General features: G+C 49.4%; 1 protein-coding gene across 1 annotated transcript in view; it reads right to left on the bottom strand.

Annotated features, from left to right (window-relative positions):
* Positions 1-13564, bottom strand: part of LOC146870353 (serine/threonine-protein kinase tousled-like 2) — a 608416-nt gene that overhangs the window by 546548 nt on the left and 48304 nt on the right. Inside the window, exon 3 of the mRNA XM_085642876.1 lies at positions 1937-2003. Within this exon, the coding sequence (XP_085499002.1) occupies positions 1937-2003 (67 nt within the window). The remainder of the gene's footprint in view (positions 1-1936; positions 2004-13564) is intronic.

Raw genomic sequence — 13564 nt, 5'->3', positions numbered from 1 at the left:
CGTCGGCCCAGCATTGACTCCGAGAAAGAGAGCACCTGAGGATCTCCTCATCCGGCGTCAATGGATTTGGTACAGGCGTGTAAGTCCTGGGGCCTGATGTGGGCGATTGCACCGGAGGCATGGTCTGGACCGGAGGCATTGTAACGGGCTCAGAAGGACCAACTGGCGATGTGGGTGAACCAGCCGGAGTACTCCAGACTGAAGGCCTCTCGGCTCCCTGGGGCCTGAAGTTGAGCCAGAGTGTCACGGCAAGGATCCCAAGAGCCGGATCATGGCTATGCGGAACTCTTCAATCTGTTGTGGAGTGGCAGACGACCCCAAAAACTCTGGTTGTGCCAGAACCAGTTGCGGGATAGTCTCTGAAGTCGAACAGCAACTCAGGGTTGAGACTGATAGCCACGCCCCCCCCCCCCCTCCAGCACCTTCTCAGGCAAATGCAAGAGGTGAGAGGGAGCTAAGTCCCTCTTCAATGTCTTGTACTTCTTTTTGGACTTACCGGACAATTTGGATCATGACAATGATTGGCCTCTGGAGTGGCTTCGGCAACTCCTGGGAGAAATGTTACCAGGACCACAACTTAGATTAGTTTCATTGAGGAATCTACTTGAGCTTGGAGATGTAAAGCTTCGACTGGTGGTCTCGGATGGCCTTCGGGTTCATCGATGTACAGTCACTGCAGGCCTTGGAGTTGTGACTCTACCTCAGGCACCCACAGGCCCACCTCACGGTAATCTGTCACAGATTTATATTTGCAACAGTCCCTACAGCACTTAAAACCTGTTGATTTCTGGAGACACTGCATGCACACTATTCAGTATAGAGAAAATATCAAGGTAAGTGTCTTTGAGAGATGAGTGAGCGGTCTGGATCCACGACTGGTGGTGCAGAAAGAAAGGGATTGACGTCAGCAAGTGGGATTGGCGCCTATATAGGCCTCACACATTTCCAAAGTGGAACAGCATCAGTGTAATGTTAAACGACACCACATACTGGCACATAAAGGTACTGCTGAAATGTTTCCAGATCTAGCCTGATGCCTAGGGAATAGAACCACCCATGTTTGCATTGATTTTCATTGAGTTAAAGAGGTATCTACTTTTGATGCATATCCTATGCCCAGAGTGGATGATTTCATTGAGACTGGGGTCAGCCAAATACATTAGCACCCTAGATCTCAAAAAGGTATATTGACAGGTTCCTTTTAGGGGCCAAGATAGACACAAAACAGCGGTGTCTGGCCTATTTCATTTTAAAGTGCTTCCATTTGGGCTACACAGAGCTCCAGTCACATTTTAAAGGCTTGTGGATCAGATCCTAGGATTTAACCAAAATTTGCCAGCTGCCTACCTGGATTATATGGATATTTTGAGTACATATTTGGAGTTCCATTTAAAAAGCATTTCGGTTTGGTACTGGAAGCATAAAACAAGCCCGGTTAATAGCTAAACCACCTAAGTGCACCATAGCGGAAACTCAAACTGTGAGGAAATCTCATGATCAGGGGATATCCCATGGGGTTAAATCTGTCCATAGACATTTGTCATAATACAGAGCCTGCTTCCAGATTGGTCAGTGGCCAGTCGACAATTTTCTTACTATTAGCATCCACAGTTGACAAAGTTATCACTTGCTATGAAAGTTCTCCAGGCCAAATGTGCTGTAGGATGCAGGAAATTCAGCAACACTATATATGAAGTACTGAACTGCAGTATACATCAATAAGTATGTGAGAAAAGCACCACACACAAAAGTAAGAGGGTTAAAGAGAAGTAGGATGGGGGAAAACGTATAGTGACGAGGTATGGGTGAATGCAGAAAAAATACAAATTAGAGTAGAATAACTCAAGTAGTTGTGAAAGACAAAGGTGTGCGGGGTGTCACAAACAAAGGAAAAATGACGATGGCACGACATAATACTAGGGTATACTTTATTCACCTTTTTGAGATTACCTAGCCAAAGTTTAAAGATTTCCTCCTGTTCATGGTATTCAACCAGTGTTAACCTGTTTAAAAATACAATACAAAAAGAAGATGTCAGAATGGTCTATTCTTACTGCAGAAGAGAAGTACCCTGAGATAACCTGACCGGGCTGACATGTGGTAAGGCTACATGCCAACATAGTCAATATATTTACTAGTGGCAGCTGCGGACTGCAAAATTCATCATGAGAGTAACCAATCCTTTTAAAGAGAGCTTGTGGGGTTCACCCCTGTGAGAGCGTTTAAAAAAAATGGGTAAAATAGTGAAACCGAACGCCTGAATTTATTTAAGAAACTCAAAATTAACAATTTTAATACTGGTTTCTGAAGGAATCTAATAAAATAGCTCAATGAATTTCTGGTTGACAAAATGAGAAGAGCCCTTTTGATGGTTATTTGCAAGAGGTCTTGCCAGATCATAAGAAATTCTTCTTGTAATGTTTCCATGTTCCATAAGCGGCTCTGTGTAATCATGAACTGCTGCTCATCGAAGACCCACATGATAACCAGTTTCACTAGTCACATGCTAGCAAATAAAATTACCACTGCTGGCAAGTTCTGCATATATAACATTGCACCTTGATAAGGTACCAGCTGTTTAGTCATGTTTGGAGCATTGTTTGTTGTGCTCTATTGGCAAGGCGTGTCATTTTTCATGCCCATGTATGAAATTTGATAAATAATTTGAAAGCCTATGACATGCTCTCAGATAGTGTGTGTGCATATGCTTGTATCATTTTTCTCTGCCTTTATTTCTGCCTGTGTGTACATATGTGTCGGTGTTTGTATGTGCATACCGGTCTGTCAGCATTTGTGGGTATCTACTGTATTTGTTTGCGAGTCTGGTTTCTTGATGCTCACTTTCTACTTAGTGTATTTGTTTGTGACTCTGTGTTCTGGGTTTGTGTTTGGTGCTGAGGGAATATTCCCATTTCGTCTTGGCTATGTCACAGGTACTACCGGCATTGAGACAATGCTCTGTTATGAGAGTGCTATATAGTATAAATGATCAATTAATGAGCAAGTATCATACTCTTTACCAAAAGAAGCAAACATACCCACTGAGTTGAGGAGAGGAGGAATGGGGAATAGAATTATCTCTCACTTCAAATTCAAAGAAAGACTAGGGGTATATATTTTTAACATAACAAATGTATTTGGAAAATTGTGCATTGCCACATGTTGGCACTGAAGAACAGATGTTTTTTACTCAATTCAATATTATCCATTTTATCGGCCTCTGCAGGATGAAAGATTGAGTGGACTTACCAGGATTTTGACCTGTAAAGTGGAGGCAAATATATATCCCACCACTGGATGCATTTCTGCACAAAGCCATTACAACTGGTTAAGACAAACTAGACTGTGACTGACCTGATTTCCTTCATCCTTCACCAATATCACCTGCATTTTGGCCAACCCTACACCCATACACTCATTCAGTTGCCCGCTGGCTCATTTGCCCAAGTCACATTTGCCTGCTCAGTTACTGATGTATTTTCATTAGGAAGCTTTGTTGAGCACTGTGTGTGTATTCCAGTTTCCTTAAGGCACTCACGTCTTTCACCCATCTATCTTAACATTTCTAACATTCATTTACCAAGCTTCTAACATTCACCTCTCACATTCAACAATTCACTCACCATCACCCATCTACATTCTACCCCTCTCTCAGTTGTCCATCGACAAAGCTTCCCAATTCCTCACATTCACCAATTTATACTCCCTCACTCATATGCACATACTATGTCAATGTTCATGCCTAATTTATCTCACTTGCATATTACATCTGTAATATGTGATGGCAGGCATTGACTGTGTCTGCTGGAGAGGAGGGAGACCACACTCAGCAAGACAAGGAAGTGAAGGGAGGGAACTGAGGGAAAGAATGGAACAGATTTTTACTTTTACTCTACGTTCACTCACGATTAGGTTCAAGCTTAATTTATTTCATCAGGCAGTGCACAGCTCCAGTCATATCATGGGTCACGTTAATAGGTCACATTTTTACCTAGAACATAGCTGTGCCACTTCACTTCCACTGGGATCATGGCAACATAATCAGATCGACTATACTGACCAAGATTCTTTCTGCGCTCTTTTCAAATGTTCTGGGAGTCAGGCTCACATTCTTCTCAACACCACCCTTTTCCATTTTGTCATAGGGATTTGGATAAGAATGGTTGCACCACACATGAGGAGATAAAAAAAGGGTTGGAACACAATGTACAAGTTACTTACCTTCGGTAATGCCTTATCTGGTAGAGACTATCTAGCCGCAGACTCCTTTATCTTAGAATTATCCCCAGGCATGAGACTGGATCTGGATTTTTTTTTTTGTGAGCAGAACCCCTGTGCGCCGGTAGGTGGCGTTATTCGGCACCGCGTGGGGTATTCAGCATCGTGTGTGCCGGAAGTGACGTGCAAAATGACTATATAGGCACCACCCCAGAATGCTCTGTTTATTTTTGGGACTTTCCAAGCCAGGAGCGCGGAGCCGCGAAAAACAAAGACCACTGGTGTGGAAAACTAAGGCCCTAAAAGAAGAACAGCCCTGTCAATAGAAATCTGTTCGCACAGTGGGAAGGATGGGTGGGTCGGTAAGGAATCGGATGATAGAGACTCTACCAGATAAGGTGTTACTGGAGGTAAGTAACTAGTTCATCTGATAGAAACTTCTAGCCGCATATTCTTTACCTTAGAATATACACCCAAGCAATATCTTTCCCGGAGGATGGTGTGCAAACCAATTTCATATGAGGAGGTACTGTAGGACCAAACAAGCAAATTGTCCGTATAGGCAGACCTGACTATCCAGGCAGTAATGCTTTGAAGAACAAATTACTTACCTTCGGTAACGATATATCTGTAAGAAACATTAGTTAGTGTTAGATTCCTTACCTTAGAATATCCCCAGGCGTCAGACTGGATCCGGAAAGTTTTCACTAGCAGTACCTCTGTGCATCAGCAGGTGGCGTCGTGCGGCTCCGCGTCCATCGCTGGCGTCGTATGCGCAGAGATGACATCACGGAGACTACTTAGGCGCTACCCATGCGTGCTGACGTCAGTTCTGTACACAACATTCCGCACCATGAACGCAGAGCCATGCAAGACACTGACACTGGTGCATAAAACTAGGGCCCTAAAAGCAATAACCTTAACCCTAGAAATCAGTTGGCAGAACGGGGAGGATGGGTGGGGCGGTAAGGAATCTAACACCAACTAATGTTTCTTACAGATATATCGTTACCGAAGGTAAGTAACTTGTTCATCTGAAAGAAACACGTTAGTGTTAGATTCCTTACCTTAGAATAGATACCCCAACAATACCAACCCCGGTGGTGGGTCTGCGAACTAAGATCACACCAGAAAATCCCGGAGAATAGAACAGCCAAAGAAGCCGTCTCTCCGGACTTGGCTGTCAAGGCAATAATGCTTGGTAAAGGTATGCAGTGAGGACCACGTAGCTGCCTGACAGATATCCTGCAAAGGGACTCCCAGTCCCAGAGCGGTAGAGGCTGCCGTCGCCCGAGTAGAATGGGCACGCAGCCCCACAGGAGGCTACTTTTTAGCCAAGGAGTAACAGGCTTTAATACACAGAACGATCCACCGAGAGATGGTTCGTTTATGCATAGCCCGACCTTTCTTGGCGCCAACGTAGCCAACAAAGACTTGATCATCCACCTGCAACTGTTGTGTGCGCTTCAGATAGAATGAGAGCACACGTTTTGGGTCCAGACGGTGGAGCCTCCCTTCCTCTTTCGAAGGATGTGGAGGCGGAAAGAAGGTGGGCAAAGTGATGGTTTGCCCGATGTGGAACGGCGTGACAACCTTGGGCAGAAAAGAAGGACGGGTCCTTAAAACCACCTTGTCTGGATGAACAGAAAGTAAAGGAGGTTTAGAAGAAAGAGCCTGGAGCTCATTCACTCTTCTGGAAGAGGTGATAGCAACCAGGAAAATGGCCTTTAAGGTGAGATGACGTAAAGGACAGTTGTGAAGCGGCTCAAAGGGAGCGCACATCAAATAAGTCAACACAAGATTCAAGTCCAGTTGAGGCATTATAAAGGGGACCGGAGGGAACGTGTGTGTAATGCCTTTCAAGAAACAACAAAAAAACGGGGACTTGAAAAGAGAAGGCTGATCTGGAAGCCGTAAAAAGGCAGAAATGGCCGAGCGATAGCCCTTGACAGTGCCCAGAGCAGAGCCCTGCTGGGCCAGAGAAAGGAGGAACAGAAGAACTTCTGAAAGAGGGGCAGAAAGGGGATCCACAGCCTTCGCTGTGCACCATGTCACAAATTTATTCCACCTGCAGGCGTGTACCGTTTTAGTGGAGGGACGCCTGGCTGCCAAGATAATATCACAGACTTCGGCAGGAAGGTCAAAAGCTGTCAACTGTCGCCGCTCAATCTCCACGCATAGAGATGGAGGCTGGACAGGTTCGGGTGAAGGACCGTCCCCTGCTGCTGCGACAGAAGATCCTTACGAAGACGCAGTCGGATCAGAGGACAGATTGCCAGACTGAGTAGCTCGGATACCATACTCTTCTTGCCCAATCCGGAGCCACAAGAATGACTTGGGCCCGGTCGCGCCTGATCTTCTTCAGCACTCTGGGCAGAAGTGGTATAGATGGAAAGGCGTACAACAGACCGCAACTCCACTCACGACAAAAAGCGTCTCGGAGCGAGTGCCGCCTTCGAAATTCCAACGCGCAGAATTGATGACATTGCGCGTTCTCTGCGGTGGCGAATAGATCTAACCAAGGCTCTCCCCACTTGCACCATTCGTGATCCAACATGCATCTGCGGCTGAGTTCGTCCGCCCTGGCTTTCAGGGAGCCTGCCAAGTGTTGAACCACCAGAGACATGCCCCGATATTCCAGCCATGTCCAGAGGCGCAGAGCTTCCTGACATAGGGCCCACGACTCCACCCCTCCCTGTTTGTTGCAATACCACTTGGCGGTGGTGTTGTCTGTGAACACTTGCACTACTTGTCCCCGGACAGAGAGAAGGAAGGCTTTCAGAGCAAGTCGGATCGCCCACAGCTCCAGAAGGTTGATATGGAGCCGGGATTCTGCCGGAGACCAGAGGCCCTTGATCTCCGCCTCTCCTATGTGGCCACCCCATCCCAGGAAGGACGCATCCGTCACCACTGTGAACTCCGGATGGGGAAGGGAGAGGGATCTGCCATTGACCCAATCGCGAATTGGACCTTCTGAGAGGGATTCAGGTCCGACTTCGACACATCGATGGAAAACCCCCGCAAATGCAGGAGGATGGCCGTAGTCTGGAGGTGGGAGACGACGTTTGGGGTGAGCCCGACTTCAACAAACAGTCGTCTAGATAGGGGAAGACTGAGACCCCTGATCTGCGCAGATGAGCTGCGAACACCGCCATCACTTTCGTGAACACCAGAGGGGCGCTGGTAAGGCCAAAGGGGAGCACGGTAAACTGAAAGTGCTTCTGGCCTACCGTGAACCGCAGGTAACACTGGTGGGCCGGCAGGACAGGAACATGAAAATAGGCGCCCTGCAAGTCCAACGCTACCACCCAGTCTCCTGGATCGAGAGCAGACAAGACCTGAGCCAAAGTCAACATCTTCAAGTTCTCCTTCCGGAGGAAGCGGTTGACGTTTCGGAGGTCCAAGATGGGATGCAGACCCCCTTTGTCCTTCTTGGGGACCAGAAAGTAGTGGGAATAACAACCACTCCCTGCTTCTAGCCCAGGAACACACTCGATGGCCCCCTTGGCCAAGAGGGCTGAGACTTCCTGCTGGAGAAGTGGCAAGTGTTCCCCTGACATGCGGTGGTACTGAGGTGGCATGGCTGGAGGGGTGGATTGAAAGGGAAGGGAGTAACCCTTGCGGATGATCTGCAACATCCACTTGTCCGATGTGATAGCATGCCAGTGGGGGAGGTGATGGCGGATCCTGCCGCCCACTGGCGTGGGGTGCCCCCCAAAGCTCGGATTAGGAAGGTTTGGAGGTAGAAGCAGCGGAGATGGACTGACCCCCACGCTGATTCCCAGACCCGCCCCTGCGGAAACCCCATCCGCGATGAGGCTGGGTCTGCACAGGCTTGCTGAAGGACCGTGCCTGGGCGCCCCTTCCGTGGCCACGAAAGGAACAAAAACCAGGAGTGGCTGGGCTTTTCGTGGAAAGACCTAAGGATTTGGCCGTGGCCCGCGAGTCATTAAAACGCTCCAGCGCAGTGTCGGCTTTAACGCCAAACAGGCGAGTGCCATCAAAGGGCATGTCCATGAGTGAGCTTTGGCCATCTGGCGAGAATCCGGTAGATATCAACCAGGCGTGGCGACAAAGCGCCACAGTCGTAGCAATTGCCCTACCTAGTGAGTCCGCGGTATCCAAACCACACCGAATCGCGAACTTAGCCGCATCTTTACCACCGGCAACAGCTTGGGACAGAACAACTTGGGTCTCTTCAGGACACTGAGGCAACACCTGTGCAACTGTATCTCACACCGTGTGGGAATAGCGGCCCAAGAGGCAGGCGGTGTTCACCGACCACAGCCCTAAGCTGGCCGAAGAGAACAACCGCTTGCCGAACTGCTCCAGTTTCTTAGAGTCCTTATCCGGCGAAGCCGTGGGAAAGGCACTCTGGGACGTCGGAGCTTGGATGACCAGGCTCTCGGGCGTAGGATGAGTGGTCAGAAACGCAGGGTCACCCGGCGCCGGGCGATGACGCCGGGTGACGTTCTTATCCACTGGGGCCCCAATGGCTGGCTGTGACCAAGTTCCCAGTAAGAAGTCAGTGAGGGCGTCATTAAATGGCAGCAGAGGCTCCGACGAAGTGGACGCCGTCTGGAGCACCTCAGTGAGGAGATTAGGTTTTAGGGCCACTGTAGGGAGCTCAAAGCTGAGGACCTCAGCTGCCCGACGGAGCACCACCGTGTAAGAAGCGCCGTCCTCCATGGTAGGCGGAGGAGAGGCAAACCCCGGGTCAGAGGAGACATCAAGGCCGCCGGCCTCCTCTAACTCGTCCGCCCAGTCCTGCTCAGAGTCACACTGACGAGCAAGAGGGTCCTCGGACCCCTCCCAGTCGTCCTCCACCTCCGCCGTATGTGATACAGACTGCGGCGGCAGGGCAGGGACCGGGGAAGGAACAAACGGCGCCGGGAACGGCGACGGACGGGGCCGAACTGGCGCTGTGTCCCAATGCGGATCCCAGGTAGGGAAAAAAGTGTCCTGGAACCTGGGCAGGGGCGGAACAAATGGCATCCACTGCAGCGCCGGAAGCGGAGCCGAGGATGGCGCTGGGGCCGGAGCCGGCAGCGCGGGACCTTGTGGCACCGTGGCCGAAGCCGCGACAGTATCCTGACACGGGACCGCGGGGCCCAAGGGCGCGCCGGCGGGATCCTGAGGCCTAAACAGGTGGTCCATGGTAGCAAGAAATTCTTTCACCTGTGCGGGAGTCGCCGACGGACCCTGGTAAGGTGGGTAGGCCGCGGTACTCCGGGCTCCGCATACGGGGACCGACGGGGCGACGTCGGAGAGCGACAATGCTTCTTCAACTTCTTTTTGTGTCGTCTCTTAACCGAATCCGAGGGTAAAGACTTGGAGCCCAAGGAGCGATGGTGGAGGCCCCACGAGAGTTCTCTGGAGCGGCCCCTGGACCGTGAACGGCACGGGGACGAGTGTCGGACCTCAAACAGCTTCCAGCGCAGCTCCCTCAAGGCCGTCGGGGCCATGGTCAAACAGTCCATACAGGACCGGTAGTCGTGGTCTCTCTCCAGGCAGTAGAGACAGACGTCCTGGGGGTCTGCCACCGACATATTGTGACGGCAGGCCCCACAAGACTTAAAACTAGGCAACCCTATGTGCACCAGAGTATACTCAAGCTTGCAGGAGACAAAAAGTCTCAAAAAGATAGTCAAAAAGTGACTAAGGTACGTACTCTAACCAGATCTGCGCTTACTGGTGTGGGAAAAGAAAGAACTGACGTCAGCGCGCATGGGTGGCGCCCAAGTATTCTCTGTGACGTCATCTCGGTGCATATGATGCAAGCGATGGACGCGGAACCGCACGACGCCACCTACTGACGCGCAGAGGTACTGCTAGCGAAAACTTTCTGGATCCTGTCTGACGCCTGGGGATATTCTAAGGTAAGGAATCGAACACTAACGTGCTTCTTTCAGATAATGTGAGCAGGGAGGTCCACGTAGCTGCCTGGCAGATATCCAGGACAGAAATCCCGTATGCTAACACAGTGGTCGCAGCTTTTGCAATGGTGAGCATGCAAACCCTAAGGAGGTTACTTCTAACAAACCCGAAGGAGGTTGCTTCTTAGCCAAAGAGTATAGATTTTCAAACAGATTTTTTGCTCTTTTTGGATCCAGTCAGTGAAGTCGCTCATCTTCCTTGGAGGGATGTGGTTGAGCGAAAAAGTAGGCAGAGTAAAGGATTGACCTACGTGAAAGGAAGTGACCACTTTCGGAAGAAAGAAAGCTCTCGTATGAGGCACCAGTGTGTCTGGGAAAACATTGAAGTAGGGGGGATTGGATGATAAAGACTGAAGCTCAATGACCGTCTGGGTAGATGTTATAGTCACGAGAAAGGCTGTTTTGATTTTAAGAGGCCTGAGTGGACAATTATGCAAAGGCTCAACAGGAGCTCACATAAGAAAAAGAGGACGAGATTGAGGTCCCACTGGGGCATATTGAAAATGGAAGGAAGAAACAAATCTAAACCTTTCAAGAACCTATTTATAATAGGGGATTTGAAGAGGGATGGCTGGTCAGGGAACCGCAAAAATACATAGATAGCAGAGAGATATCCCTTTATAGTTCCCAAGGCAGAGCCCTCCTGAGCAAGAGAAAGGATGAAAAGGAGAATTTAAGAAAGGGAGTCAGAAAGAGGATCAATATTGTACACCATGCCACAGATTTTCCCCAACAGCAGGCGAGCACAGTATCGGTAGAGGGACACCTGGCTGCCAAGATAACTTTAGAGACTTCGGGAGGAAGGTTGAAAGCTGCCAACTGCTGTCGCTTAATCTCCATTCAAGAAGGTGAAGAGTTGACAGGTGCAGGTGGAGGACCTTCTGCTGCGACAGAAGATCCTCCAGAAGGGGCAGCCTGTTCAGAGGATCGATGACCATGCCCAAAAGCTCGAGATACCAAACTCTCCCTGCCCAGTCCAGAGCCACAAGGGTGACCTGGGCCCGGCCGTTTTTGATCTTCTGGAGAACTCTGGGCAGGAGTGGTAAGGGTAGAAAGGCGTATAGGAGGCCTGAGCTCCACTTGAGACAAAAAGCATCTCAGAGCAAGAGCTGCCTTGTAAACTCTAGTGTACAGAACTGCATACATTGCACGTTCTCTGCAGCGGCCAATAGATCATTCAAGGCTCTCCACACAGCTGAAAGAGACCTTGCACCACCTCTGGATGGAGTTGCCATTCATGATCCAAGCATCCTCAGCGGAGTTTGTCCGCTCTGGTGTTCAGAGAGCCCACCAGGTGCTGAATCACAAGGGAAATGCCCTGATGTTCCAGTCATGTTCAGAGATGCATGGCCTCTTGACAAAGGGTCTACGACCCCACCCTGCCCGGTTTGCTGCAGGACCACATGGCAGTGGTGTGGTCTGTGAACACCTGCACTAGCCTTCACTTGATGAAAGCTATAAAGGCTTTCAATGCCAATTGGATCGCTCAGAGCTCCAGAAGGTTGATGTGGAGTCCGCATTCCGCCTGAGACCAGAGTTCTCTAATCTCCACTTCTCCCAGATGGCCGTCGCATTCCAGGAATTACACATCTGTCACTACTGTCAGATCTGGCTGGGGAAGGGAGAGATGTCTTTCGCTGACCCAATCACTATCCATAAACGACTACCCTCCGATATGTGGAACATGTTGGAGAGATTACCCTGATGCTGTGCTCACTGGCACTTTGGGTAACACTGCAGAGCCAGCATATGCTAGCCGGCATGAGCCACAAGCAGGACACAGGAGGCCATGAGGCCAGCAGCCTCAGAGTTAATCTCACCGAAATCACTCCCTCAAGGCCTTGAGGTGCATGGCACAACAATCGATGCAGGTCTTGGCATCGTGGTTGCGTTCAATGCACCAGAGATAGACGGGGTGCGGGTCAGTCACTGACATCTTCCGTTGATAGGCGCCGTACGGATGGAATCCAGCCTTCCACATCCTTGCCACACCAGGAGACAAGTCTAAAAAAACTAGGGAAGAATGTCGACAAAAGGCAGTCAAAAAGTGATTGGTGGGAGCGCTCTCTGGATCAGTGCTGATTGGTGCTGAAAGAAAAGAACGGACGTCAGTGCACTAGAGTGACATCTATATAGGCACTGTGCACGTCATTTCTGGCGCAGATGATGCCACGCGGAGCCGAATGACACCACATACGGGCGTACAGGGGTAGTGCTCACAAAAAATGTCTGGATTCAGCTTGATGCTTGAGGATAATTCGAAAGTAAGGAATATGTGACTTAGACGTCTCCATCAGATATATCACTATTTGGGAAGGGTGGTTCAGTCTATACGACAGATCTCGGGAGGAGTCCCTAAATTTCCACACCTAGTGTGAAAAATATTTGGCAGTGGCCAACAGCTCCATGGAAAGTACTGCAGCTGAAACCCATCAAACAGCATGTCCATCAGTGGAACCTGCACATCGCCCTAAGAACCAGTAGACCTCATCCAGGCATGTCGAAGGATCACAGTAGTACCAAGCGCACTGGCAAGGCAATCTGTGGTACTAGCACCTCTTCAATAACATACTGCTCTTCAATGTATTGTCTGGGATAAGGAGGCCCCAAGATATTCTAGGACTGCCAGCATGATCTCACTGACCATGTTTCAAAGTGCATCGGTGTAGCAGCCCAGCATGCAAATGGGTTTTACACACGCTAATGCCAAACTGACTGAAGAAAACATGTCTGACAAAGGTATTGATCCGTTTAGATTCCCTATCCATAGGGGCAGTGGAAAATGCATTAGAATCCCCTCCATTGGTCAAGTCCTGTACAATAAGGCTCTATGGAGTAATTTGCTTGGTGAGAAAATCTGGGTAACCACATGCTGGTCTATGACGCCTGACCACCTCCCTGTTCACACATGTTAAGGATGTAAGGTTAAGACATGGAAGCAGTCACAGTATGTGAGGACATCATTAAACAGGCTTTCAAGTTGCTGGCCCAGGCTGCAGAATTTCTGCTAAAACATTTGTTTTAGTCTCAATGGCGGGGGCAGCTGCAACAACCACTGCAGATGGGGCATGCTCCTCCACCGGTGGCCTATGTGGGGAGTCAAGCTCTGTCCCAGAGGAGGTGTCAAGTACACAGGTATTTTGTAAATCTAGGTATAAGACACCATCTATGAAACAAAAATGGGAGCAAGCCACCCCCTGCATCATGATTATGCTAAGGTGCAGCCTAAATTAACACAGGTTCAAAGCCAGAATCAAAAAGATAATGGAGCCTCTGATGATAGCTGTGACGCAGTAAAGGCACCAGGTTAGAGTCACGCTGCAAGGCACTCAGATGTGCTTTAGTAATTTTATAGTGCGAAATCAGTCGTGCTCACACTGACATTGGTTTTGGGGTCCGACATGGACATC

The sequence above is a fragment of the Triturus cristatus genome, chromosome 1_1 (genome assembly GCF_964204655.1).
Source record: "Triturus cristatus chromosome 1_1, aTriCri1.1, whole genome shotgun sequence".
NCBI classification, from domain to species: domain Eukaryota; kingdom Metazoa; phylum Chordata; class Amphibia; order Caudata; family Salamandridae; genus Triturus; species Triturus cristatus.
Note: the sequence above shows the minus strand (reverse complement) of the source record. Positions and strands in the feature narration are given on the sequence as shown.